Genomic DNA, 24,859 nt, shown 5'->3' with positions numbered 1-24,859 from the left:
ATAGTAGGATGTGGACCAGCGATGAGAAATGAGACTTGTCCAATTTGGTACTTGTTGGTCAGCATGGGTATGGTGGGCCATAAGCTGGCTGACGCCATTTGAAAATAACACGCTTGCTTCAACTGCTAATTTTGCCTGTGCATCCTCTCAGTATACAGCATCTCAACGATCAAAGAGAGAGGGCAGTGGTAACCAGTCTTCCAGCCTTTGCTGCTGATACTGTACTTCACTTTGTCTGTTTACCCCTTCCCAACTATTACAATTACAGCTTTTCCCAATACAAATCCCTTTCCTTTCTAAAACCTTGTTGTATTGAATATTTATAATCAGGCAGCTAGCTGGTAGCCAGATACTTGTCACAGTCAATATATCAATCCTTCTAATTTGAATCTATGTTTCTAATTATTAACCATATAATCATATAACAATTACAGCACGGAAACAGGCCATCTCAACCCTTCTAGTCCGTGCCGAACGCTTACTCTCACCTAGTCCTACCGACCTGTACTCAGCTCATAACCCTCCAATCCTTTCCTGTCCATACAGTATACCATTCCAATTTTTTTAATGACAAAATCGAACCTGCCTCTACCACTTCTACTGGAAGCTCGTTCCACACAGCTACCACTCTCTGAATAAAGAAGCTCCCCCTCGTGTTACCCCTAAAGTTTTGCTCCTTAACTTCAACTCGTGTCCTCTTGTTTGAATCTCCCCTACTCTCAATGGAAAAAGCCTATCCACATCAACTCTATCTATCCCCCTCATAATTTTAAATACCTCTATCAAGTCCCCCCTCAACCTTCTACACTCCAAAGAATTAAAGACCTAACTTGTTCAACCTTTCTCTGTAACTAAGGTGCTGAAACCCAGGTAACATTCTAGTAAATCTCCTCTGTACTCTCTCTATTTTGTTGACATCTTTCCTATAATTCGGTGACCAGAACTGTACACAATACTCCAAATTTGGCCTCACCAATGCCTTGTACAATTTTAACATTACATCCTAACTCCTATACTCAATGCTCTGATTTATAAAGGCCAGCATACCAAAAGCTTTCTTCACCACCCTATCCACATGAGATTCCACCTTCAGGGAACTATGCACCATTATTCCTAGATCACTCTGTTCTACTGCATTCCTCAATGCCCTACCATTTACCATGTATGTCCTATTTTGATTAGTCCTACCAAAATGTAGCACTTCAAACTTATCAGCATTAAACTCCATCTGCCATCTTTCAGCCCACTCTTCTAACTGGCCTAAATCTGTCTGCAAGCTTTGAAAACCTACTTCATTATCCACAATGCCACCTATCTTAGTATCATCTGCATACTTACTAATCCAATTTACCACCCCATCATCCAGATCATTAATGTATATGACAAACAACACTGGACTCAGTACAGATCCCTGAGGCACACCACTAGTCACCAGCCTCCAACCTGACAAACAGTTATCCACCACTACTCTCTGGCATCTCCCATTCAGCCACTGTTGAATCCATTTTACTACTTCAATATTAATACCTAATGATTGAACCTTCCTAACTAACCTTCCGTGTGGAATCTTGTCAAAGGCCTTACTGAAGTCCATATAGACAATATCCACTGCTTTACCCTCGTCAACTTTCCTAGTAACCTCTTCAAAAAATTCAATAAGATTAACTTCTTTACAATGCAACATGCAAAGTGAAGCAGAAACATGCGATTCAACTGAAACAGGTCATGCCAATGTGTATCGACATCATATCAACACACCCTTTTCTGCTCCATGTGCTTATCTGGCTTCACATTCAATGTATTCAAACTATTTGTCTCAATATTCACTGGAATAACACTCTCCAAATTCAGTGGGTAAAGAAGTTTCTCCCAGATTCTCTCTTGCAATTATGAGAAGATCCTTCCCAATATTTGTATGGCCTTTTCAACAATTTATATTTCACTTTACTCATATGAGGAATTAATATTCCTTTTATTGTTCAGGATTAAGCAATTGATCCTGGAGTTTCATTGTGACCTGCATCAGAACCCTTATATAGAAAGGTACTTCACTAGGAGCTTCCAACAAATGGCTTCTAGTTACAACGACATACACCAGCAAATGAAATCACCCAGTAGCGTAGTTGTTAGCACAATACTTTACAGTACAAACGACCAGGGTTCAATTCCCACCGCTGCCTGTAATGAGTTTGTATGTTCTCCCCGTGACTGTACGTTTTCCTCCTGTTTCCTTGGTTTCCTCCCAAAGTCCAAAGACTTGCTGGTTGGTAGGTTAAATGGTCATTGTAAATTGCCCTGTGATCAGCTAGGGTTAAACTGCTGGGTGGTACGGCTTGAAGGGTTTATTCCATGCTGTATCTCAATAAATGTGTAACACAACTTAACAATGGTTTGTGAAGAAAGTTGTCTAAGGTTACAACACAATGAACTGCAAAAGTGGGCAACAGAATGGCAGCTGAAATTTAACTCCAAACAAGTGCGAAGTGATGCAAGTTGGGCAGTTAAGCCGGGACAGGACACACAGAGTGAATGATAGGGTTCAGGTGAGTGCTGAAGCACAGAGAGACCCAGGGGCACCGATACAGTTTCCTAACAGTGTTGTCGCAGGTCGACAATGTGCTGAAGTAAGCACGTGGCACACTTACCTTCAACAATCAGTTCAATTACCAGAAGGCTGGGTGCATCATGTTAAAGCTGAGACCACACCTGGAGCTTTGTGAGAAATTCTTGTCACCATACCATAAGAAAGATGTAATTAAGCTTGAGAGTGCAGAAGAGTTTCAAAAAGATGTTTCTAGATCTGAAGGGCTTGGGTTTCATGGGGAAACTAGACAGACTGGGGCCACTTTTCTCAAAACAAAGGAAGAAAGGGGTGAACGAAAAAGAGACTAAGGGGTGTGACTAGTGACTGTGACTAGTGGTGTGCCACAGGGATCAGTGCTGGGTCCATTGTTATTTGGCATCTATATCAATGATCTGGATGATAATGTGGTAAATTGGATCAGCAAATTTGCTGATGATACAAAGATTGGAGGTGTAGTGGACAGTGAGGAAGGTTTTCAAAACTTGCAGGGGGATCTGCACCAGCTGGAAAAATGGGCTGAAAAATGGCAGATGGAGTTTAATAGAGACAAGTGTGAGGTATTGCACTTTGGAAGGAAAAACCAAGGGAGAACATACAAGGTAAATGGTAAGGCACTGAGGAGTGCAGTAAAACAGAGGGATCTGGGAATACAGATACAAAATTCCCTAAAAATGGCGTCACAGGTAGATAGGGTTTTGGTACATTGAGCTTTTGGTACATTGGCCTTTATAAATCAAAGATTTGAGTATAAGAGTTGGAATATAATGGTGAGGTTGTATAAGGCATTGGTGAGGCCGAATTTGGAGTATTGTGTGCAGTTTTGGTCACCGATTTACAGGAAAGATATTAATAAGGTTGAAAGAGTGCAGAGAAGGTTTACAAGGATGTTGCTGGGACTTGAGAAACTGAGTTACAGAGAAAGGTTGAATAGGTTAGGACTTTATTCCCTGGAGCGTAAGAGAATGAGGGGTGATTTGATAGAAGTGTATAAAATTATGATGGGTATAGATAGAGTGAATGCAAGCAGGCTTTTTCCACTGAGGCCAGGGGAGAAAAAAACCAGAGGACATGGGTTAAGGGTGAAGGGGGAAAAGTTTAAAGGGAACATTGGGAGGGGGCTTCTTCACACAGAGAGTGGTGGGAGTGAGGAATGAGCTGCCAGATGAAGTTGTAAATGCGGGCTCACTTTTAACATTTAAGAAAAACTTGGACAGGTACATGGATGAGAGATGTATGGAAGGATATGGTCCAGGTGCAGGTCAGTGGGACTAGGCAAAAAAAAATGGTTTGGCATAGCCAAAAAGGGCCAAAAGGCCTGTTTCTGTGCTGTAATGTTCTATGGGTGACCTTATGGAGGTTTAGAAAATGAAGGGGCCATAGGCAAGGTGGGTGATCACTGTCATTTTCCTGGGGTAGGGAATTATAAAACTTGCCTTTAAACACAGGTTTAAAGTGAGAGGGGAAATGATTAAAGAGGATCTGAGTGCCAAGTTTTTCCACACAGAGGATGGTGGGTACATGGAGTGAGCTGCCAGAGAAGTGAGAGGGACTGATAATATCACAGTGGTTGAAAGACATTTGGATGGGTTCATGGATAGGACAGGATTAAAGGAATGTGGTCCAAATACGGGCAAATGATTTCAGCTCAGGAAGGCACCTTGAGGACAACTTGGGCTGGAGGTCCTGTTTGTGTGCTGTATAATCCTATGCATCTATGATTAGTACATGGTTGTGTTCTCTTTTGAAACTGGCCTTAGTGTCTCAATGATTTCAGTACATACCTTCTCATAGAGGCTTTTCTGGAAATCTAACTGCCCCTGTAATGTTTGTGTCTTGTGTTCCAAGTCACGTCCTTTCAGGATTTCATCCTGAAGTTGTGTTTTGGTGTCTTGGACAATTGAATTAGCCTATAATAAAACAGAAAAGATAATACAGAAATTATTTCTTTTCCTTCTGATGAGGATGGGGATCAATAACTCTAATACAAAATGCCTACTTTTGCAAGCTGAGCTTTGACTTCAAACAGTTCATTCTCCAAATTCCTCTTCTCCCTCAGCGATGCAGCCAGCTGAGTCTTGTTGGAATTCAACAGAGTTTCCTGGTCTCTCAACTGGGCTAAAGCAGATTTCAACTCAGCTTCCTTTTTAGCATTTCTGAAAGCATACAATATTACCTCTAGTTTAGTCGATTTTCACGTCAACTTTTCCACTTGGACTAGAATTTATTTATCAGCCAGTCATTAAATATTAATTTGATATCAAAACACAACACAATTCTTTGGATGGATTTACAGCAAAATAATTTGATTAAAGGACATCTCACAATTTGATTTAAAAGAAAACATCAGGTAGCAGAAATACAAGGCCAGTTTTGTACTAGAGCTAAAGTCTGCTTCCTTCTCTCTTCCAGTTTATATAATCCCGTCTCATGTTCTATAAGCTCTTAATTATATCTTATTTTGCACATTAAGTTGTGTTAAACACTATTACACTAATTGCAGAGACAGGATTACCTCAAAATTCTAGTCCAACAGTGCACACCTAAAACATCCCAGCATCTGACCTGCTTTACTCACTGTTGCTGAGTACTGACGTGAAAGCTGCAATCCATTTAGTGTACCAGTGTCAACATACTGGGAGAAATATAACACAACTGTTTAAACCTGCAAAATAAATCCACATGAAACTATTTAAAAACTCTGAAGAAATAAAATTAACACTTAAAGCAGCAATTCACCAAAGCTAACCGGCAAAATTCCTGTTGTTCCTTCCGACTAGATGCCTAAAGCAACGGTTTTGAGGAGATAATCAAGGAACTACCATGACCAGTGATGAGAATATAAAATGGTCATTTTTATGGATGTTCAACAAAATCCATTAAATTTCATTTTATACTTGTTTTTACAATTAAATTGCACCTGACACAGATGGTTAAATTCAGCAGCCACCAAGATTATGAGCTGCCAGTCTTATTTAGATTAATTATGTGAATATTTCCTGTAAAAATTCCCTCCACATTATAAATTTCAATGATTATATTTATAATGTGGATCCTTAAGGTCGTTATAGCCAGGCAAATGTAATGGGGATAAGCTCCCACTACCTTTTAAATGCTCCCAATGCTGTGCACCTCAAATAGCCTCTGACAACCAAGTCCAGCTCCTGGCCTTCACACGTGGCTTAACTACGAAGCCCAGCTGAACCGTTTCCGCTGATAGGAGAAGGGGCAAAGGCACCTCAAAACCAACTGCTTCAAGCAGATGGAGCTCGTCAGCTGTGGTTGGCAGCTCATCTAGAAGGAAAACTCTGATCTCAAACCTCTTCAGGCTTGTGGCTCTATCCACTCAGGAGTAAACCCAAAGAGAAAAACCCAGAGCTCCAGTTCCTAAGACAGACCTACTTTGAGTTCAACACTGACTGGCAACTCCTTGTGGTAAACTATGTATACCTGTCTGGACACACCCCTCTGCTGAATGCTCCTGTGGCTCCTCCCACAGACCCCAGTATAAAGGCGATTGGAGGCACTGCTCCCCCCCTCAGTCTCCGAGATGCAGTGCTCCATTTTGCTGCTAATAAAAGCCTATCGTTCGCCTCCCGTCTCCGAGAGTTATTGATGGTGCATCAATTTTATTAGCCCGCACATCCCACCCAACACCATGCCAACGGCCGTGCTACTGACACCACTTGCCGCCTCTCCACCCTCAAGATCCCTCCCCCATCGCTGTTCACCAACCTGACCCCCAACCGTAAACCTGTGGTAACTAAAAGCAGGAGGTACAGCGTGGGGGACAGGGCCTTCATTAAGTCGGAGGTGCAGCGGCTGCTCAGGGAGGGGATCATTGAGCCAAGCACAAATCCTTGGAGGGCCCAGGTGGTCGTTGTTCGGACCGGGCAGAAAAATAGGATGGTCGTGGACTATAGCCAGACCATCAATAGGTTCACACAGCTTGACGCATACCCCCTACCCCGCATTGCGGATATGGTCAATCAGATAGCTCAGTACAAGGTGTACTCGACCATAGACCTGAAATCCGATTACCATCAGCTCCCCATCCGCCCGGAGGACCGCCCCTACACCGACTTTGAGGCGGGCGGCAGGCTCTATCACTTCCTGAGCGTCCCCTTCAGTGTCACAAATGGTGTCTCTGTCTTCCAGAGGGAAATGGACCAGATGGTGGACCAGTGCCAACTGAAGGCCACGTTCCCATATCTGGATAACATCACCATCTGCGGTCACGACTGGCAGGATCACGACACCAACCTCAAACGATTTTTCCAAGCGGCCAAAGCTCTTAACCTCACCTATAACAGGGACAAGTGTGTATTCGGAACCACCCGACTTGCTATCCTTGGGTATGTCGTGGAGAATGGGGTCATTGGCCTTGACCCCGACCGTATGCGCCCCCTGTTGGAACTCATTCTTCCCACCACCCTCAGAGCCCTCAGACGGTGCCTGGGCTTCTTTTCCTATTACGCCCAATGGGTCCCTCACTACACAGACAAGGCCCACCCCCTGGTCAAGTCCACCGCATTTCCCCTCTCAGCTGAGACCACATTACAGAGGACATTGCCAAAGCAATGATGCATGTGGGGGACGAGACCATTCCATTCCAAGTAGAGAGTTACGCCTCTGACTTCGCGCTGGCTGCTACCCTCAATCAGGCAGGAAGGCCGGTGGCATTCTTCTCTCGTACCCGTCAGGGCCCTGAAATTCGGCACTCCGCGGTGGAGAAAGAAGCCCAGGCCATAGTGGAAGCTATTAGGCACTGGAGGCACTATCTCGCCGGCAAAAGGTTCACCTTGCTGACCGACCAGCGCTCAGTTGCATTCATGTTCAGCAACCAACAGCGGGGCAAAATCAAAAATGATAAAATTTTGTGGTGGAGAATAGAACTCTCCACCTACAACTATGACATCCTGTACCAGCCTGGAAGGCTCAATGAGCCCCCTGATGCCCTATCCCGAGTTATTGATGGTGCATCACTCCTGCAACGTAGCAAGAGCCAAAACTGTATTGGCCTGTGGGTTCATCAGATGCACGGACAGAGAGAACTTGCTACACAGGCAACAGCTCGCTCTCCATACTGTGTTGTCCAAGCTTGCATTTCTAGTCAGCCAGGACGGAACATTCATGGTTGATCCTGACCAACGAAGGCCTCATGATTATGACATTTATAATGCTAACCACTTTCCTAAGCTTGTCACTCTGTAAGGACATGTTACCTCCAGTACAGGTACTGTTAGGCCACCTTAACGACAGCGCAACGACAAACAAAACTGGATATAGAAATTCATCTCAGTTAATTGGCCCATGAGCAAAGTAACTTAATCATATATGAAGAAAATTAAGAAAATTAGACATGCAAATGACAGAGGTCTGAAGAATGCAGAACACAGCAGTAACATCAACACCTCCACAAACGTAAACACTTGGTTTTAATACTACTGTGGTCAGCTAGCTATTTAATAGAAAAAGTAGATTTGTGAAGAAACTGAAGAACATTTGATCATATTCGAAGCCAGGCTCTCTGCACTCTAAAATCAATGCGAGAGACAAGTTACCAAACACATCAACTGTACAGAAGACGTATTTGAATAATGCATTAAAGTTATTACCTGATTTTCACCTTGACCTATTATTTTCCAACCTTAATAAATTTACATACATTTACAGACCAAAAGCTGAAATGATGAAAATCGCTGAATTCAAAATTTAAATTGGATTCCACACCATACACTTATTAAAACTAACAGATATTTTGATGGAATTACACCTGTAAAAAGGGCTTCTTAAAGCACTTCTAAAATGTTTGAGATTTCGGTGAAGAGAAATGAAAGATTGAAACAAGTGTTTCAATCCTCCAAAGTGCAGTTGAGTGAGAAATTGACCCAAAATTGCTCACAGCTCTCAAAATGGACCCACAATCACAAAATGCCATTTATTGAAATAATCCAAACAAGTTATTTTTGGATGACAAAAATTATATTGCAGGCTCACATCTTCATAGGCTGTATATGAAACTGTCATCAGTGACACAGCCCTGTGGATGCAATATTATTAATATTAATAGAACCATTATAGAAAATCATCGGGAAAGGTAGAAGCAATCTCACTTTGCAATAGTCCTGCTGTAATTTGTTCATAGGACACACCCAGATTACTAAAAACTGCTACATTAGATTAGCTCAGTTTACTGTCATATACATTAGTGTGTAATGAAATTCCTGTTTACATGAAACTTACAGAGTAAAGCAATATGCACAATAATAATAAATACAAGTGCAAAACTATAGTGGGGAGAGTGGGAGAATAGTACATGAAAATGCCAGCACCACTGGGAAGAGGGTTTGAAAGAGTTGATTGCTTCAGGGGTCTGAGAGCAGCAGCAAATTGCTGCTCTGTAAGTCTGGATTGGATGTCTGCCCTTTCAAGTTCCTGCATCTTCTCCCAAAATGTAATTTTGCATTTCTGCAAGTTCAGACAATACCAAAGCTAATCCTTTAAGTATCTCAGCTAGAACAATCACCACTTTCTGTTTATATAAGAAAGTCATTAGTTTTACAGTATAATGTAGAAGATCCGTCCAAAACTGCCCCAGGTAATCATCTCCTTTAAATTCAATGCCAAGTACTTGATTTTTATATTCCCCATGTTAATGCATAAAATTCAGAATGTCGTTTCTCTCAGTTGTTGCAGTCTCATATTGTTCTATCAAGTAATAAATAATCATTACTACGAGAAAGTCTGCAGACGCTGGAAATCCAAAGCAACACACACAAAATGCTGGAGGAAGGACCTGGACCCACTACAATTTGCCTATCGCCACAATAGGTCAAGGATAGATGCAATCTTAATGGCTCTTCACACGGCCTTAGACCACCTGGACAATACAAACACCTATGTCAGGATGCTGTTCATCGACTATAGCTCAGCATTTAACACCATCATTCCCGCAATCCTGATTGATAAATTACAGAACCTGGGCCTCCGTATATCTCTTTGCAATTGGATCCTCAAAGTCCTACCCAAAAGACCACAATCTGTGCAGATTGGCAATATCTCCTCCTCACTGACGAGCAACACTGGTGCACCTCAGGGGTGTGGGCTTATCCTATTGCTCTACGCTCTCTATACTCATGACTGTGTGGCTAGGCATAGCTCAAATACCATCTATAAATTTGCTAATGATAGAATTGTTGGTAGAATTTCAGATGGAGATGAGAGAGTGTACAGGAGTGAGATATGCCAACTAGTGGAGTGGAGTCGCAGCAACAACCTTGCACTTAACATCAGTAAGACGAAAGAGCTGATTGTGGACTTCAGGAATGGTGAGATGAAGGAACACACACTTATCCTCAGAGGGATCAGAAGTGGAGGGAGTGAGCAGTTTCAAGTTCCTGGGTGTCAAGATCTTTGAGGACCTAACCTGGTCCCAACATATCGTAGCAGTTATAAAGAAGTGACTGTACTTCATTAGGGGTTTGAAGAGATTTGGTATGTCAACAAAAACACTCAAAAACTTCTATAGATGTATCATGGAGAGCATTCTGACAGGCTGCGTCACTGTCTGGTATGGGTGGGGGGGGGGGGGCTACTGCACAGGACTGAAAGAAGCTGCAGTGGATTGTAAATCTAGTCGGCTCTGTCTTGGGTACGAGCCTACAAAGTTCCCAGGACAATCTTCAAGGAACAGTGTCTCAGAGAGGCAGCATCCTTTATTAAGGACCCCCAGCACCCAGGGCATGCCCTTTTCTCACTGTTACCATCAGGTGGGAGGTACAGAAGCCTGAAGGCACACACTCAGTGATTCAGGAACAGCTTCTTCCCCTCTGCCATTCGATTCCTAAATGGACACTGAACCCGTGAAAAATATCTTACTTTTTAATATATATAAGATCTGTTTTTGCACGATTTTTAATCTATTCAATGTACGTATACTATATTGATTTATTTATTTGTTTGTTTATTCTTCTGTATTCTGTATTGCATTGAACTGCTGCTGCTAAGTTAACAAGGCATGCTGGTGATAATAAACCTGATTCTGATTCTGAACTCAACGGGTTAAGCAGCAAGTAGCATCTACAGAAGAGAGTGAACAGTTGACGTTTCGGCCTGAAACACTTTTTCAAGACTAAGAAAGAAGGGGAAAGATGCCAGAATAATCATTAGTATCCCTGATTTGTATTAGATCAGGTGCTTGCACTTTCCACCTGATCATCACTCCACCCACATTACATTTGACTTTATGGTTTACTGTGTCTATCATTTGGAAAGAATAAACTTCAGATAATTCTTTCAGAATTTAATTTTGGTCTGTGTAACTCATTACTGAAGTGGTGCAATTCAGATTATACTCTCCAGTCGTCACATTGCCCGGTAATTATTGGTAAAATTTAAAAATATTCCCCTGTTCCAGTTTTATTGATATCTACTATTTAATGTCATTTTCTGAAATTAACTTAAAGGTCAATGAATGTTATCATGCAATAATTCTTAGTTACAATTTAAACACCGATAGTTCTGAATATAACTATTTAGCTATTGTTTCAAAGTTACTTAACTGAAGCTAAAATCTTTTCCATTTAAATGATAGTCTCCAAAATATTTTTGTAAGAAGGTCCATGATTAACATCAGCGAGATATCCCCTTAGAACAGGGGTCTTCAACCTTTTTTAATGCCATAGACCTCTACCATTGACCCCAGGTTAGTAACCCCTGCCCTGAAAGAACTCCAGAATAACTCAATAAACCCCATCATTATGGCCTGAGACAACGCAGGATTGAATTATGCCATGCAGGATCTCAAAGCCCGTGCCAGCAGCCAAACATTATTTTTATACATATCTTGCTGTATCTCACACAAAGTTACCAGGACCACAACCACAACTTGTGTCCTTTATTCCCCCACACCCCCACCCAAATGCAGGTATGTCTCCTCAAAAAGTAACAATTTATAGATCAACAAAATTTCCCCCTTTTAGTCTAGAAAATTAAAACTTTGATAAGCTTCATGTTGTTTTGGGTTCTTAGCACGATTAAGGAATTAGTAAAAGCTAAATATACCAAGAGAAAGTCAACTTAATACAGAGTGCACATCCTTATGAAATCAACTGCTCATACAGGAATATTATTATTTGAAATTTAAATTGTATTTGAATGTTTCTCTTTGAATAAAAGGTGTAATCAGGGAGACTATTAAATGAAAACATACCTATTTTTTCCTCCTTGGGGCTTGATCATTTATATACTGACAGCAAAATGACAACAAGGCTGGAATGCCATCCCGGACGGCCAGGATCTATCATAGACTTCCAGTCCACCATGCCAGCCGATGATTAGATTACCATCAATCAATCTCTTCTTAAGGCTGATCTGTGCGTCGCATTGACGCTGTGGGTAACGCATACTCTACACCGTACCTACGCTGTACCCTACGCCATAGGGTGACGTGCATCTCTCCAGAAAAGTTACTCATGCATCGTGGCGACGCAGACTGCAACAACTGTGATTGGTCCGCTTGGTAGCATCGCATTTCCTCCTATGCATTTCCAGTTGCTTCTTCTCCGCCATGTCAGTACACTGATACGAAATAGATGAACCAAATCGTCAAATCTACCTGACGACATGCGAAAATGTTTGAAATGTATTTCCTCATCCATGTCTCTCACGAAGAAACTCAACAGTGGCATAGAAACCCCACCGCCAACTAGCGTTTTGACGCACACCAATGCATGCTCGCTACGGCGTAGAGCGACGCAGAAGTGAAAATCAGGGCTATGGCGTAGCCCGTATGCACGAGTATAAATCAGCCTTTGGGCTGTCTTCCACAGTTGCAAAAGATTTATTTTCAGTCCAGTTCTGTGGGTTCAGAGATGGCTGAAGAACCCTCCAGGCTCCATGCTCTGACACAGATGGGCAGCAATGAATGACACGGATGAATGAGCCGTTTGGGATGTTGCATGAACCTTCCTGTTTGCAAATAGCCTCTATTTTCCTGGTGCAAAGATCTAAGGTATATAGTGACTTCCTGAATGTTACCTCTCTATTTTCAGCCTTTGTTACCCAGGGATTCCTTTAACGTCAGTTAGGATGTTGCAATCTTTTAAGACAGTTTAGAGCGCAGCCTTGAAAAAAATTCCCTTTCTTCCTGGAAATCTCATGTCGGGTGGGATCAGATTCTTGTTTCAGGCTTTTAGTGTCAAGCACACAGATAAAGGCCCAAACAACTGAGCTGGTTAAGAACGACCAGAAACTTGACTCTGCAGATTTTGGCTTGGAAGGGAACAAGGGAAATGGATGCAGAAGTAGGCTATTTAGCTCCTTGTGCATCATCCAATGAGATGAAAGCTATTCTTTTATTTATTCCTTCATTTTTCTGCAACAACCAATGGCCCTTGATTGACACAATGCCTGACTTGAATTTATTCAGCCAACAAACTTCCGCTGACCTCTTGAGTCAAAGTCCAATGATTCACGACCCTGAGTTAAATAGTTTCACCTCACCTCAGTTCTGATAAAACCTTGAGATGTGACCACTGGTTCAAAAAGCTCTAGGAAGACAACATCCCCACCTCTCATCTGTTAGGCCCCATGAAAACGGGTGTATTTTAATAACATCAACTCTTATTCTTCTAAACTCAGTAGATTATAGACCTTGTTTGGTAATCTCTCGTCATGATAACCCTGCTCTCATATGAATCAATCTTAATTGCATTTACTCTTTCACAAGTATATTCTTCCTTGGTTTGGGAGGTGAGACCTGCACAAAATACCAGTCCTCCCCAGGTTATCACAGGATTCCATTTCGGAAATTCATCTTGGTGACCTCCCAGACACTCGTTTGTATGTATGATCTGTATATATGCTTTGCGCTCATAACCTCGAGAAAGCCTGTACTCCAGGTGCCGTCTCATCTATGTGACATTAACACTGCTCCATCTACCCTGACAGCCGATTTGGAAGCTTTTGCAGAGAACGTATTGATTCCCAAAGTGAGATCTATGAGTCTCCAAGGAAGACAGGAAGGTGTGGATCGCAGTATACCAGAACTCTAATGCAATGTCAAAATCATGGGGCTTCAACATTCCTTTCCTCAGTTAGCCAAAGATTATGCTGACACTCTTCACTAAATGGTAAATTTTGCTGAGGCGTGACTTTCAATGTTTTGGAGATATTGGATCCTTATTCTCCAGTGAAGAAGAAAAATGATTTCACTCAATGGTGGAATTTTAGACTTCAACACAAAAGAGCTATGGAAGCTCTTTGGCCGAATGTATGAATGGCAGAGATTGAATAACAGCCAGTCTGCGAGGGCAGCAACATCCCTCGTCCCATTATGCTGAGCACCGGCACTCCCCAAGGCTGCGTGCTCAACTCGCTGCTGTCCACACTGCTGACTGTATCACAGGATCCAGCTCAAACCGTGTCATCAAGTTTGCTGACGACACAACAGTGGTTGGCCTTATCAAGGACGATGATGAGAAGGAGCATAGAGAGGAAGTAGAGCGGCTGGTGGATTGGTGCGAGAAGAACAACCTAAGCCTGAACATGGGAGAAGATGAAGAAAGTCATTGCGGACTTCAGCAAGGTGCAAACATAGCATCCCGCTCTGCGAATACATGGCTCCTCCGTAGACAGAGTTAAGTGCAACAAGTTCTTAGGAGTTCACAACACGGATAACTTCACCCACTCCCTTAATATCACCTGCCTGAACAAGAAGTCAGAGCAGTGCCTCCTCTTCCTAAGAGGATTGAGGCAAGCAAGACTCTGACCATCACCCCCCCACCCCCACATCTTAACTGTGTTTTACAGGAGCACCATTGTGAGCATCCTGACAAGTTGCATCTCCATCTGGTATGGGAGCAGTCGAGTATTGGACTGGAAGTCCCTACAAAGGACTGAGAGGATCAAAGGAGTCTCCTTACTACCTATCGGAGACATTTATCAGGAGCACTGCATATGCAGGGTCTTCAGTATTGTTAAAGATCCCACCCATCCATCCAGCATCTTCTTTGACTTTCTACCATCAGGCAGGAGACTCCGATGCATAAAGACAAGAACGGTCAGGATGAGAAACCGTTTCTTCCCCCAGGCCATTACGCTTCTGAACTCCCAGCTGCATCGTTCTCAAAGTATCGCTAAGTAATCTGTTCTGTATCTTCCAATATTTAAAATTAATACACTTTAGCTTGATATTTATGTGAGATTCATCTGCAGATTTTATCCATACCTTCAAGAGTCATGTGTTATGTGTACTACTGTGCTTTACACCCTAGTTCGAAGAAACGTCTCATTTCTATATATATATATTATGTGGTTATTTACAATATAGATAAATGACAATAAACTGGGTTAAACAAAAGATTTCTGGGTACTAAGAGAAATCCAGGGATATGGATTAGTGTAGAAAAATAAAGTAGTATTAAAAAAATCAGACTTGATCTCATTAGTAGAGAAGGACAAGTGGGCTAAATATCCTACCTCTGCATCTATTTACCAATATCTTCAGCATCAAGGCTTTTAACCAGCTGTGTTGCCTCAGTGTTGTCATGAACATTGATAGCAAATGCTGGGATGGGATGGGATAGGTAGGGGCTGGGGCAGAAGGGCTACTCTTCTACAGCCAAGTATAGCTGGCTGTGTCTGGGGGATCTTTGTCTTCCAGATACTTCTCATGAAGTCCATTTTACTGCATTCATTCGTGAAGAAGTCAATGACAATTTGGAGCTCAGCCTCTGAATTTGCCTATAGGCAAATGGCATCTGTTCTCTAAGTAAACTGAAAAGATCTGGGTTCCAGCGTGAAGATAGCAAAGCTTATATTTTCATGCTTTAGATTAACTTCACTCCTGCTGGAAGCAGTTGACTTAATTCAAGGTTAAAAGCTAATGAGACAAGAGTGGAATCAATGTTATTTAAAAACATCAGAATTATATTTCGAAAAGCACTGCAAAGGTCACTTACTTCAAAAACAAAAAAAAAGAGAATTAAATTATTCTACCATCTGGGATGTGCTTTATAAGTTCACATGGTACATTAAGGGCCCAGTTGATAGTTGTAATCATTAATTACCAATGGCCTTATCACTCCCCTACCCTTGCTCTGAAGATGTAAACAAGTCTACAAACAGGAATGTAATACACCATCTTGAGAAAAGTAGTGTTATGACTGGTTTTAAAAGAACAGATTTTCCATTGAATTCACAAGTTTGCATTTGTAACACTGTCATAAAAATCTCCAAAAGATTACTCAGTTAAACAACCGTAGATCTATAATAATCAGTTTCACATTACAACTAATACTGGATTAATGACAGTTTTTTAAAAATTTCATGGTATACATTAATTCATGCTTCTCATGCTCTAACAGCTATTCTGACAACAAATTATCTTAACAAGTTCAATGCAAAACAGATGGCAAATACGTGTCAGACTTAGACTTACAGGAAAAACACTGTCGGGTTCTTCAGAAAATGAGTTAAGAGGAAAGTGAAATAGTGGGTGCTGGAAGTGAGAGAACAGAATATCCTCAGCTTGGAGCCTGTTATAGATCATCACCCATTTTTTAGAAAAAGTAATGTAGTATTGTCATCAAGTGATGATAGTTAGACATTAGAAGGGAATTAAAGGAATGTCCTATTTAGGACAAAGGCAAATGAAGAAAAGGAATATCTACATTTAGTTTATAAACACGGATGGCACATAAATATTTTATATAAATAAAACAATTGAGAACATGTCAGTTAAAACTATGCTCTCCGAGGACAGCATACAACTTAAACTATTAGGAAGCTGGCTAATACAGAAAACTTCCTGACAAACACAACCAGCTAGCATTCAAGTAAAACCTATATAATGTACCCAACTACTAAAATGGCACATTTTACCTAATGAACAATACTGTTGCACAGGCAATTCCCCAATGGACAGCATCAACTAAATATAAAATACAGTGGATTCCAGTTAATTGGGCCATTGGTTCATCTGGGCAGCTGCTTACTGGGAAAAATTTCTACAGAACAAAAACCAATCAAGAATATAGGTGGGATTTCCTTCATTTCATTGGAACACCATGGTGCTTAATTGGGACAGGATTCTATTGCCAAACAGTTTCTAACTAGTGTGCACTGTGTGGTTATTAGACACTACATAGTACTTAAAGCGAAAACTTAAAGTTTTTAAATAGCACCATTTGAGTGTGTTTGTTTCAATAAGCAGCAATTTTTGCCACTGACAGTTGGCAAGAAATAAGCAGCCAGACAGATCAGATCTATTTTGCTCTGTTTCGCATCAAGCTTCAGGTTTGGAGGTGCCAGAAATGGCCAGGAGTGAAAATGAAACAATCTCACTATTTCAATGAGTTAGCAACTATAAAGAACTTGACGGTATCAACAATTATTTTGAATGTTTTAATGTACAGGTCAACCTTCACTACTCCGACTATCTGCAATCTGGTTCCTTCGATAATCCGGCACTGATTTCAAATTTTCCGTGCAACTGTAATTTCAAATTTCCCAGGCCACCATACCAATCTGCTGCGCATTGTTTTGGTCGCGCTAGATCTGTTCACATGTTGGCACGCTCTTGTAAGTACAGACAGGCAATTGCTGGTTGTTTACTGCATTTATTAATATAATTTGTGTGAGGCATGGCTGCCCGGCACCCGGACGTCTCACCCGCCAGCTGCGGGAGAGCTGGCGTGCTCTGGGTCGGTCCTCCTTCTCACCCGCCTGCCAGCAGTCGCGCACTGCCCTTCGGCGTCGCCCAGCCGGCGCTCCGTTCTCTTCTGCCTATGACCTCAGATCAGACATGGCGACCCGCTAAATTTAAGCATATTACTAAGCAGAGGAAAAGAATCTAACGAGGATTCCCTCAGTAACTGCGAGTGAAGAGGGAAGAGCCCAGCGCCGAATCCCCAGCCGCACGGCAGTCGCGTGAAATGTGGCGTATAGAAGACCTCCTTTCTCCGAATTCTGCTTCTGCTCACCCAGATGTGCTGCCACCAACATCAACAGTTTTTGAAGAAACTGCTGTGCCAGTTTCAGCGCCAGTTCCTGATGCTTCACTCATTTTTCAAGATGAAGATGTTGATGATCCTGACAACCCTACACTTGCAAACATGTGACTTTGCCTGAAGGTATATTAAACGTCTCACTTTAGAAGCAGAAGATCTGTGCCTGTACAGTATTACTTTATTAAAATTTCACTTGCTACTCATTTAATTTTTCTGTTTCATTATTATCTAACTTGTACTGATTTACATGCTATTTTAAAGTTATGATGAGGTGGTTAGCTATTGGTTAATGTGATCCTTCTGTAATTCGGCACTTACACTACTTCGGCACTCCTCAGGTCCCAATGGTGCCGGATTATAGAAGGTCGACCTGTATATTTTAATGTTTTAATGGACTCTTCTTACTTTGAATGTTACTATGAAAATGAAGATTTGGAGGGTGCAATTGTCAAAAGCACAGTTTGAAGACAAACTGTTACCTGCACTAGGTGTCCATGCTGATTTTGTTCATTTACAGTCAGCCAAAAGAACATGGCGGCATATACTGGATGAATTCCTTTGTCGATAACTATTAAGAACTACTACCGTAGATTCCGGATTATAAGCCGCTACTTTTTTCCCACGCTTTGAACAGCTTTGAACACTGCGGCCTTTACTACGGTGCGGCTAATGCATGTTTTTTTTTCATGCCGCCAAAAACATTTTGCCTCGTAACAGTAGACCAATAAAATTGATGAGTAGTTCACAGAGGTCTAATGAAATTGTACGATAAATCAAGCGCACTTTCACAATTAAATTATTGTAAATCAGTCATTTGTACTCACCCTCATCAACATGGAAAACACTCGAAAAAAAGCATTGTGCTGCCTTTATGGCAGTTATTTAGTTTATAATATTTTCGCTTAGTAATTCATTTGTTAGTATTTTCTAGTTAAAGTTAGAAGTGTTTTAAGTATATTTGTTTTCTGTACTACATCCCGGGATGCTATGACGTCACATCCGGTTTCGCCGCGTCTTGTGGGGAAAATACCGGTTTGCGATAAACGGAAAGGAGGGGGCGAGCGCATTAGACCCGCGCGAGAACGCTGCAAACATATGATGCAGCTTTTAAGTTAAAGGCGATCAATAACTTTTCCTGGTAGGCTGCAGTATATATTTTTTTACCAGTCGTTAGGAGATATTGGAATGTTGTTCGTGCACTGTTCAGTAAAAAAGTATACGCAACGTAATTTGTGTGTTACCGATACGTATGTATATTTAAAAGTAGCCGTGTTACAGGCACGGTTCGAAAAAAAGCATTTGCAATATGTATTTGTTTATGTTACCATACGGATTTAATTAAAAGTTAAAAAATCCTCACGTGTAATATCTTTCTGTGTAAATATCTCATATTACAACGTGGGACACCTGCGGCTTAAAATCCGGTGCGGCTTGTACAAGTACAAAATTGATTTTCTTTCTAAAATTAGAGCCTGCGGCTTTTAATCAGGTGCGCTCTGTAGTCCGGAATCTACGGTACATAGTTTCAGAGCATTGTAATAGTACTGATAGTGTTCTAATTTGTTCTGTATTTTATTTAAATACATAATTTGTTAGTCAGTGAAATGGTACTTGTCTTTTCCATACCTTTTTATCTATCTCCATGAAACTTCAACTAATTGGGGTAGCTGCTTAACTGACCCAAAAGGTACTGGTCCCGATATGCCCTAATTAATTAGAATCCACTGTATTTTATTTTATCAGGCATTTATCTGTGAAAAAAGTTATGTCTCTTGATGTCATTTGAGGATCAACAATACTGTACTTTAGTTCACAGCAAATACTCAATGTATTGTACTTGAATCTCATCATCATATATCCAGAATTACATTTCAACTGAAACTTATTTCATATGAAAGCTAATTTTGTATGTCGCTATAATTTTAAAGCTTCAATGTCCAAACTGTCTCAGGTATTTCTGGAAAACAGGCTCTCAAAACTTGCTGGATACAAAATAAACTGTCGGTTCCTATCAATGAAGGCCCTGTTCATGCATCATCATAAGCAATCCAAATTTTACAAGCTCATTTTTTTTATATATACTGTGGGCTCAAGTTACTCACTTTTCAATTGTCACCTTACTTGCTTTTAGAGAAAATAATGAAGCCCTTGTGAACACAAATCTTTTCTCAAAGGGCTATAATAGTTCTGATTTCAAACAAACTTTTAAAAGATACATTTATATCAGAATGATTTAGAACTTTTGATTTCTGCCTATTGGAGATCCCCGATATATTATATGCAAGAATATAACAATAATCAGCCTGAATTTCTAACAATGGTTAATTATCTAGAGAGCTACAATTATTTTTTAAATCAAATAGCAAAATTTAATTATTTTGAGTTATTATCCTTCGGGACGATCAAAAGGTAGAAAATAGTATTGGGGACAGAAGGGAAAAGTTCACTTATTTGGATTGGTTACAAAAGGATTCATACCAATTTAAAAAACAGGAGCCAGAAGTGGGCCTGGTGAACCTCCTCTGTCATTCAGTAAGGTCATGGCTGATTCAAACCTATGGCGTCAACACCAACTTCCTGCCCGCTTCACACATCCCTTATTTCTCTTTTAGTTCACACTCCTATCAATCTCCTTCTTGAATATATCCAATGACTACAACTCCATAGATCTTTGACTCTGGGTTTTACTCTACCAAAGTGGACAAAAAGGATTTCCCTTTCTTCAGGTTGTGACTCTGGGTTTTACTCTACCACAACCTGAAGAAAGGGAAATCCTTTTTGTCTCTACCTGAAATAGTACATCTTCATTATGAAGCCATAATCCCAATTTGTAGATATTCACTCTTCTCAGAATCCACCCGATCATATGTACCCCTCGCCCCAGAAATTTCGTATGTTTCAAGTTCATCCTCAATTCTTCAAAACCCCAATGAATATAGATTGGCACAATCAGCTTAACCTTTTTTATATGCCAATCCCTTCATCTCAGCAATCAACACAGGAACCATTTCTGTAACGCCTCCAATGCAAGCACAATGGGGATGGGAGAATGGGAGGTGGGAATGGGGAAGGGGGAGGGGGAGGGGAGGGGGAGGGGGGGGAGGGGGAGGGGGGGAGGGGGGGAGGGGGAGGGGGGGAGGGGGAGGGGAGGGGGGAGGGGAGGGGGGGAGGGGGAGGGGAGGGGGAGGGGAGGGGGAGGGGGAGGGGAGGGGAGGGGGAGGGGAGGGGAGGGGAGGGGGAGGGGGAGGGGGAGGGGAGGGGGAGAGGAGGAGGGGGAGAGGGGGAGGGGGGAGAGGGGGAGGGAGGGGGAGGGGGGGAGAGGGGGAGGGAGGGGGAGGGGGGGAGAGGGGGAGGGAGGGGGAGGGGGGGAGAGGGGGAGGGAGGGGGAGGGGGGAGAGGGGGGAGGGAGAGGGGGAAAGGGGAAGGGGGAGGGAGAGGGGGAAAGGGGAAGGGGGAGGGAGAGGGGGAAAGGGGAAGGGGGAGGGGAGGGGGAAAGGGGAGGGGGAAAGGGGGAGGGGGAAAGGGGGAGGGGGAAAGGGGGAGGGGGAGGGGGGGGGGGAAAGGGGAGGGGGAGGGGGGAAAGGGGAAAGGGGAGGGTGGAAGAAACAATGTTCCTCCGTTCCGTATGCCGCTGCGAGCGGACAGTGTCAGTGTTGGATACCGGTCACGGTACCTCTCTCGGAGCTTGCGGTTCTCCTCGTAAATCCTGCCCTTTTCCACCTGCAGTCGGGCTCGCTCGGCCGCCGTGGCGTCCAGCTGCTTCCGGCAGTCGGCCAACTGCTTCTCCAGGAGGCTGCGGGTGTTGCAGAACTGGGAGCTGTCCGCCTCCAGGCACTCGGCGAGCCGCCGCCGCAGCGCCTCTCTGTCCGCCTCCAGCCGGCAGTTCTGTTCGATGCAGAAGGCCAGGCGGTCGTTCAGCTGCTGCAGTTCCTCCTTCTCCTGCAGCCGACTCAAGCGAGCCGGACTCGGGCTGGCGAGGTGCGCAGAGCTCCGTCGCTCCATTGCCCTGTCTCCGCAGTCCCTGCGCCGTTCCGGGTTCTGCCAAGCCCGTCGACAGCTCCGAGCAGCAAAACTACTCGCAGCACCAGGAGGAGAGGTCAAGCATTGCACTTCTACATGTCCCCCATTGTGACACACATTTAATGGGCAACGTTATTTTGGGGATTCAACCCAATGTGGTTGATGCGTTCAATAAAGAAAACCTTATTTATCATTTGCCCGTTTTGCAGATGACACTAAATTAGCGGTGCCGTGACGGTGAAGAAGGTTGCCAAGTTCACAGGGGGCATTGACTAGTTGGGCATTCTGCTCAGTATGAGCTGTTGAATTTTGAGAAGCAAATCCAGAACTCACAGTGGAGAGCAGGACCCCGGGGAGTGGTTTAGAACAGCGGGATGTTGCTCCCTGGAAGCGGCGTCCCTGGCCTTCATCAGCGAGGGCGGCCACAGTTGGAATGTTGTGTACAGTTTTGGTTACTCTTGTTTTAGGAAGGACGTCATCTGGGCTGGAAAGAGAGCAAAGACTTAAGATGAATTTGCCAGGTCTGATGAGGTAGGGCAGACTAGGACTTTATTCCTTGGCTACTGGGGGGGGGGGGTAACCTTATAACATGTAGAAAATCATGAGGGCATACATAGGTTGAATGCACCCAGTCTTCCCCCCCCCCCCAGGGAAACGGAAGCAAAACCAAGTGGGCATGGGTTCAAAGTGGGAGGGGAAAGAATTAAAAAGGACCGGGACTCCTCTTTGATGAGGCCTAATTTGGAGTATTGTGTGAAGTTTTGGTCACTTGCCTACAGGAAGGAGTACAGAGAAAATTGTTGCCTGGACTTGAGGACCTGAGTTATGGGGAAAGATTGAGTGGGTTTAGACTTAATTCCCTGGAGCATGGGAATGAGGGGAAATTTGATAGAGGTACACAAATGTATTGCCCTGGTTAAGATTTCTACTCCTATGCTGTCTGGTATTTTATTTTAGCAATTATATTCAAAAGCAGTGTGTTCTACTAGTAAGAGTGTTTTGGTTTCGGCTAAAGATAAGGAGCCATGTTGGCCAACTTAGCGTCGTGTCAGTCAATCAGGACTGTCTGGGTATGTGTTGTAACTTTCTGCCCGGTGGGATATCATGGAACATTCGAGTGAGCTGGGTAGGATGAGGTTTCTGAAGGGCAGTAGTCTGGTTTGGAGTCTTTTGGCAGAAGGGAAGATGCTCACAGAGTGCTGCTCGAAGGAGAGACCACATTGTAAGAAGTCCTTTGTGCAGACGAATGGCGCTAAGGAGGAAATGCCAACACTCCTTGAGTTAGCCAGTTTATTGGAGATGGTCTTCGAGGGAAGTTCAAACTGTGACTTGTGTATTTCACACAGAATGTGAGTAAAGAGATACACCCAGTTACTACAGAAACGATCTCCAATGTGTATGTACACATTGGACTGGTTTAACTCTAATAGGCCTCTACATTTTTTCTTTTCCTATTAACTGTTTGATAAAGTTAAAAAATTCATAAATATACTTCTGGTGTGCTATCTGTCATTTCTTGGTGACTGATAACTGTGTATGGGGCAGTGTCTACACAGCATTCACTACAATTAATGCCCTTTTCTCACTGTTGCCATCAGGTAGGAGGTAGAGAAGCCTGAAGGTGCACACTCAGTGATCCAGGAACAGCTTCTTCCCCTCTGGCATCCAATTCCTAAATGGACATTGAAGCTTTGGACACTACCTCACTTTTTTAAATATGCAATATTTATGTTTTTGCATAATTGATTTACTTGTTTATTTGTTATTATTTTTCTCTCTCTCTCTCTCTCTGCTAGATTATGTATTGCACTGAACTGCTGCTGCTAAGTTAACAGATTTCACGTCACATGCCGGTGATAATAGACCTGATTCTGATTCCAATTCCTTAATTGCAACATCCTAACTTTCCTGTTTGGTTGAACCCCAAATCATACCGACCCAAGACATACATTGCTTATGAAAGATGGCCTTCTCATCGCTGAGTCACTTGGCTGTTAGCAGAATTGGCTAACGAGTCGCTTGTGTATGTGAGCCCGGTGAGAGGGTTGCACAAAAGTGCCACGATCGCCCATATCATACAACGTGGCGCATACTGATGATGATACAAAATTATGAGTGCTATAGGCAGGCTTTTTCCACTAAAGTTAAGTGAGACAAGAACTAGAGGTCATGGGTTAAGAAAGATGAAATATTTAAGGGGAACTTTTCCACTCAGGAGGGTGGTGTAAGTGTGAAGCTGCTTGTGGATGCAGATTCAGTTTCAGCATTTAAGAGAAATTTGGGTAAGTGCTTGGATGGGAGGGGTATGGAAGGCTGTGGTTCAGCTACAGGTCAATGGGGGTAGGCAGAAGAATAGTTTGGCATGTACAAGATGGACTGTAGAGCCTGCTTCTATAGTGCTCTATGACTATTCTTCATGAAGAGGGCGATCCACTTATGGAATGAACTCCCAGAGGAAGTATTTGAGGCAGGTACCGTGGCAGCATTTCAAAGATAGTAAAGAAGAGTAAATAGATCGCAGGAGTTGGCAGGACATTGGAAACAAGTGGGCAAATGGTACAAGCTGAGATGCGTATCTTGGTTTGTATGGACAAGTTAGAGTGAAGGATCTCTTTCCATGCTGTACTCCTCTATGACCCTATGTGTAACATTTTTCCCCAGTGTCTTTAGTAGCACACATCCAATTCACATTCAGGTTCAGCTTAGTTTATTTTTGTATACACCAGGATGGAAAGAAATTCTTTGCTTGTAAAAAGTTCAGAGTAAACAGAATACATGTCAATAATAAATACAACATTAAATACAGTGTCAAGTGCAAACAACAGAATGGTGTAAAGGCATGTTTGCTGATAGTCGGTGAGTTGCTCATTTGACATACAATCATCATGATTGTGGGCTAGCTGTGCTCACTTTTGAATGGCCACTCACAGGAACATGTGCTGGGGAAGCACGCAGATTCGTATCTGGGATCAAAATCAAAAGGCGGGGAGGAGGGGCATAAAAAACAAACAAAAGGAGCCCACTCTATTTAAATTATTGAAATTAATTGAAGCTATCTAATGGAATAACTACATCAATCACAGAAGACCTGATGCATCCGTGGACATTGTGTGCTATTTTGAAAGGCTGACTCAGAAGGGAAAAGGCAAGGTCACTAGAGTTAGCTACAAAGCCATATTCTGGATGTGGGAATTTACTTCACCAATTTCAACAAGCTATGATTATCACATGATTACGATCATAC

At 42.6% G+C, this 24,859-nt stretch overlaps 1 protein-coding gene across 4 annotated transcripts in view; it reads right to left on the bottom strand.

Moving 5' to 3' along the window:
• LOC140718823 (lamin-B3-like) overlaps positions 1-22,022 on the bottom strand; it is an 87,544-nt gene extending 65,522 nt beyond the window's left edge. For 2 of the 4 annotated variants that reach the window (XM_073033009.1, XM_073033010.1), the window contains exons 1-3: positions 21,269-22,022; positions 4,581-4,737; positions 4,366-4,491 (exon numbers count right to left, since the gene is read on the bottom strand). In XM_073033009.1, the coding sequence (XP_072889110.1) occupies positions 4,366-4,491; positions 4,581-4,737; positions 21,269-21,597 (612 nt within the window). In that variant the 5' untranslated portion in view covers positions 21,598-22,022. The remainder of the gene's footprint in view (positions 1-4,365; positions 4,492-4,580; positions 4,738-21,268) is intronic. The other 2 variants (XM_073033007.1, XM_073033008.1) reach the window with 1 other exon arrangement.
• Between the last annotated feature and the right edge of the window lie 2,837 nt (positions 22,023-24,859).

The sequence above is a fragment of the Hemitrygon akajei genome, chromosome 30 (genome assembly GCF_048418815.1).
Source record: "Hemitrygon akajei chromosome 30, sHemAka1.3, whole genome shotgun sequence".
In the NCBI taxonomy this organism is placed as follows: Eukaryota; Metazoa; Chordata; class Chondrichthyes; order Myliobatiformes; family Dasyatidae; genus Hemitrygon; species Hemitrygon akajei.
The sequence above is the reverse complement of the archived record's forward strand: the minus strand, read 5'-3'. Positions and strand labels throughout refer to the sequence as shown.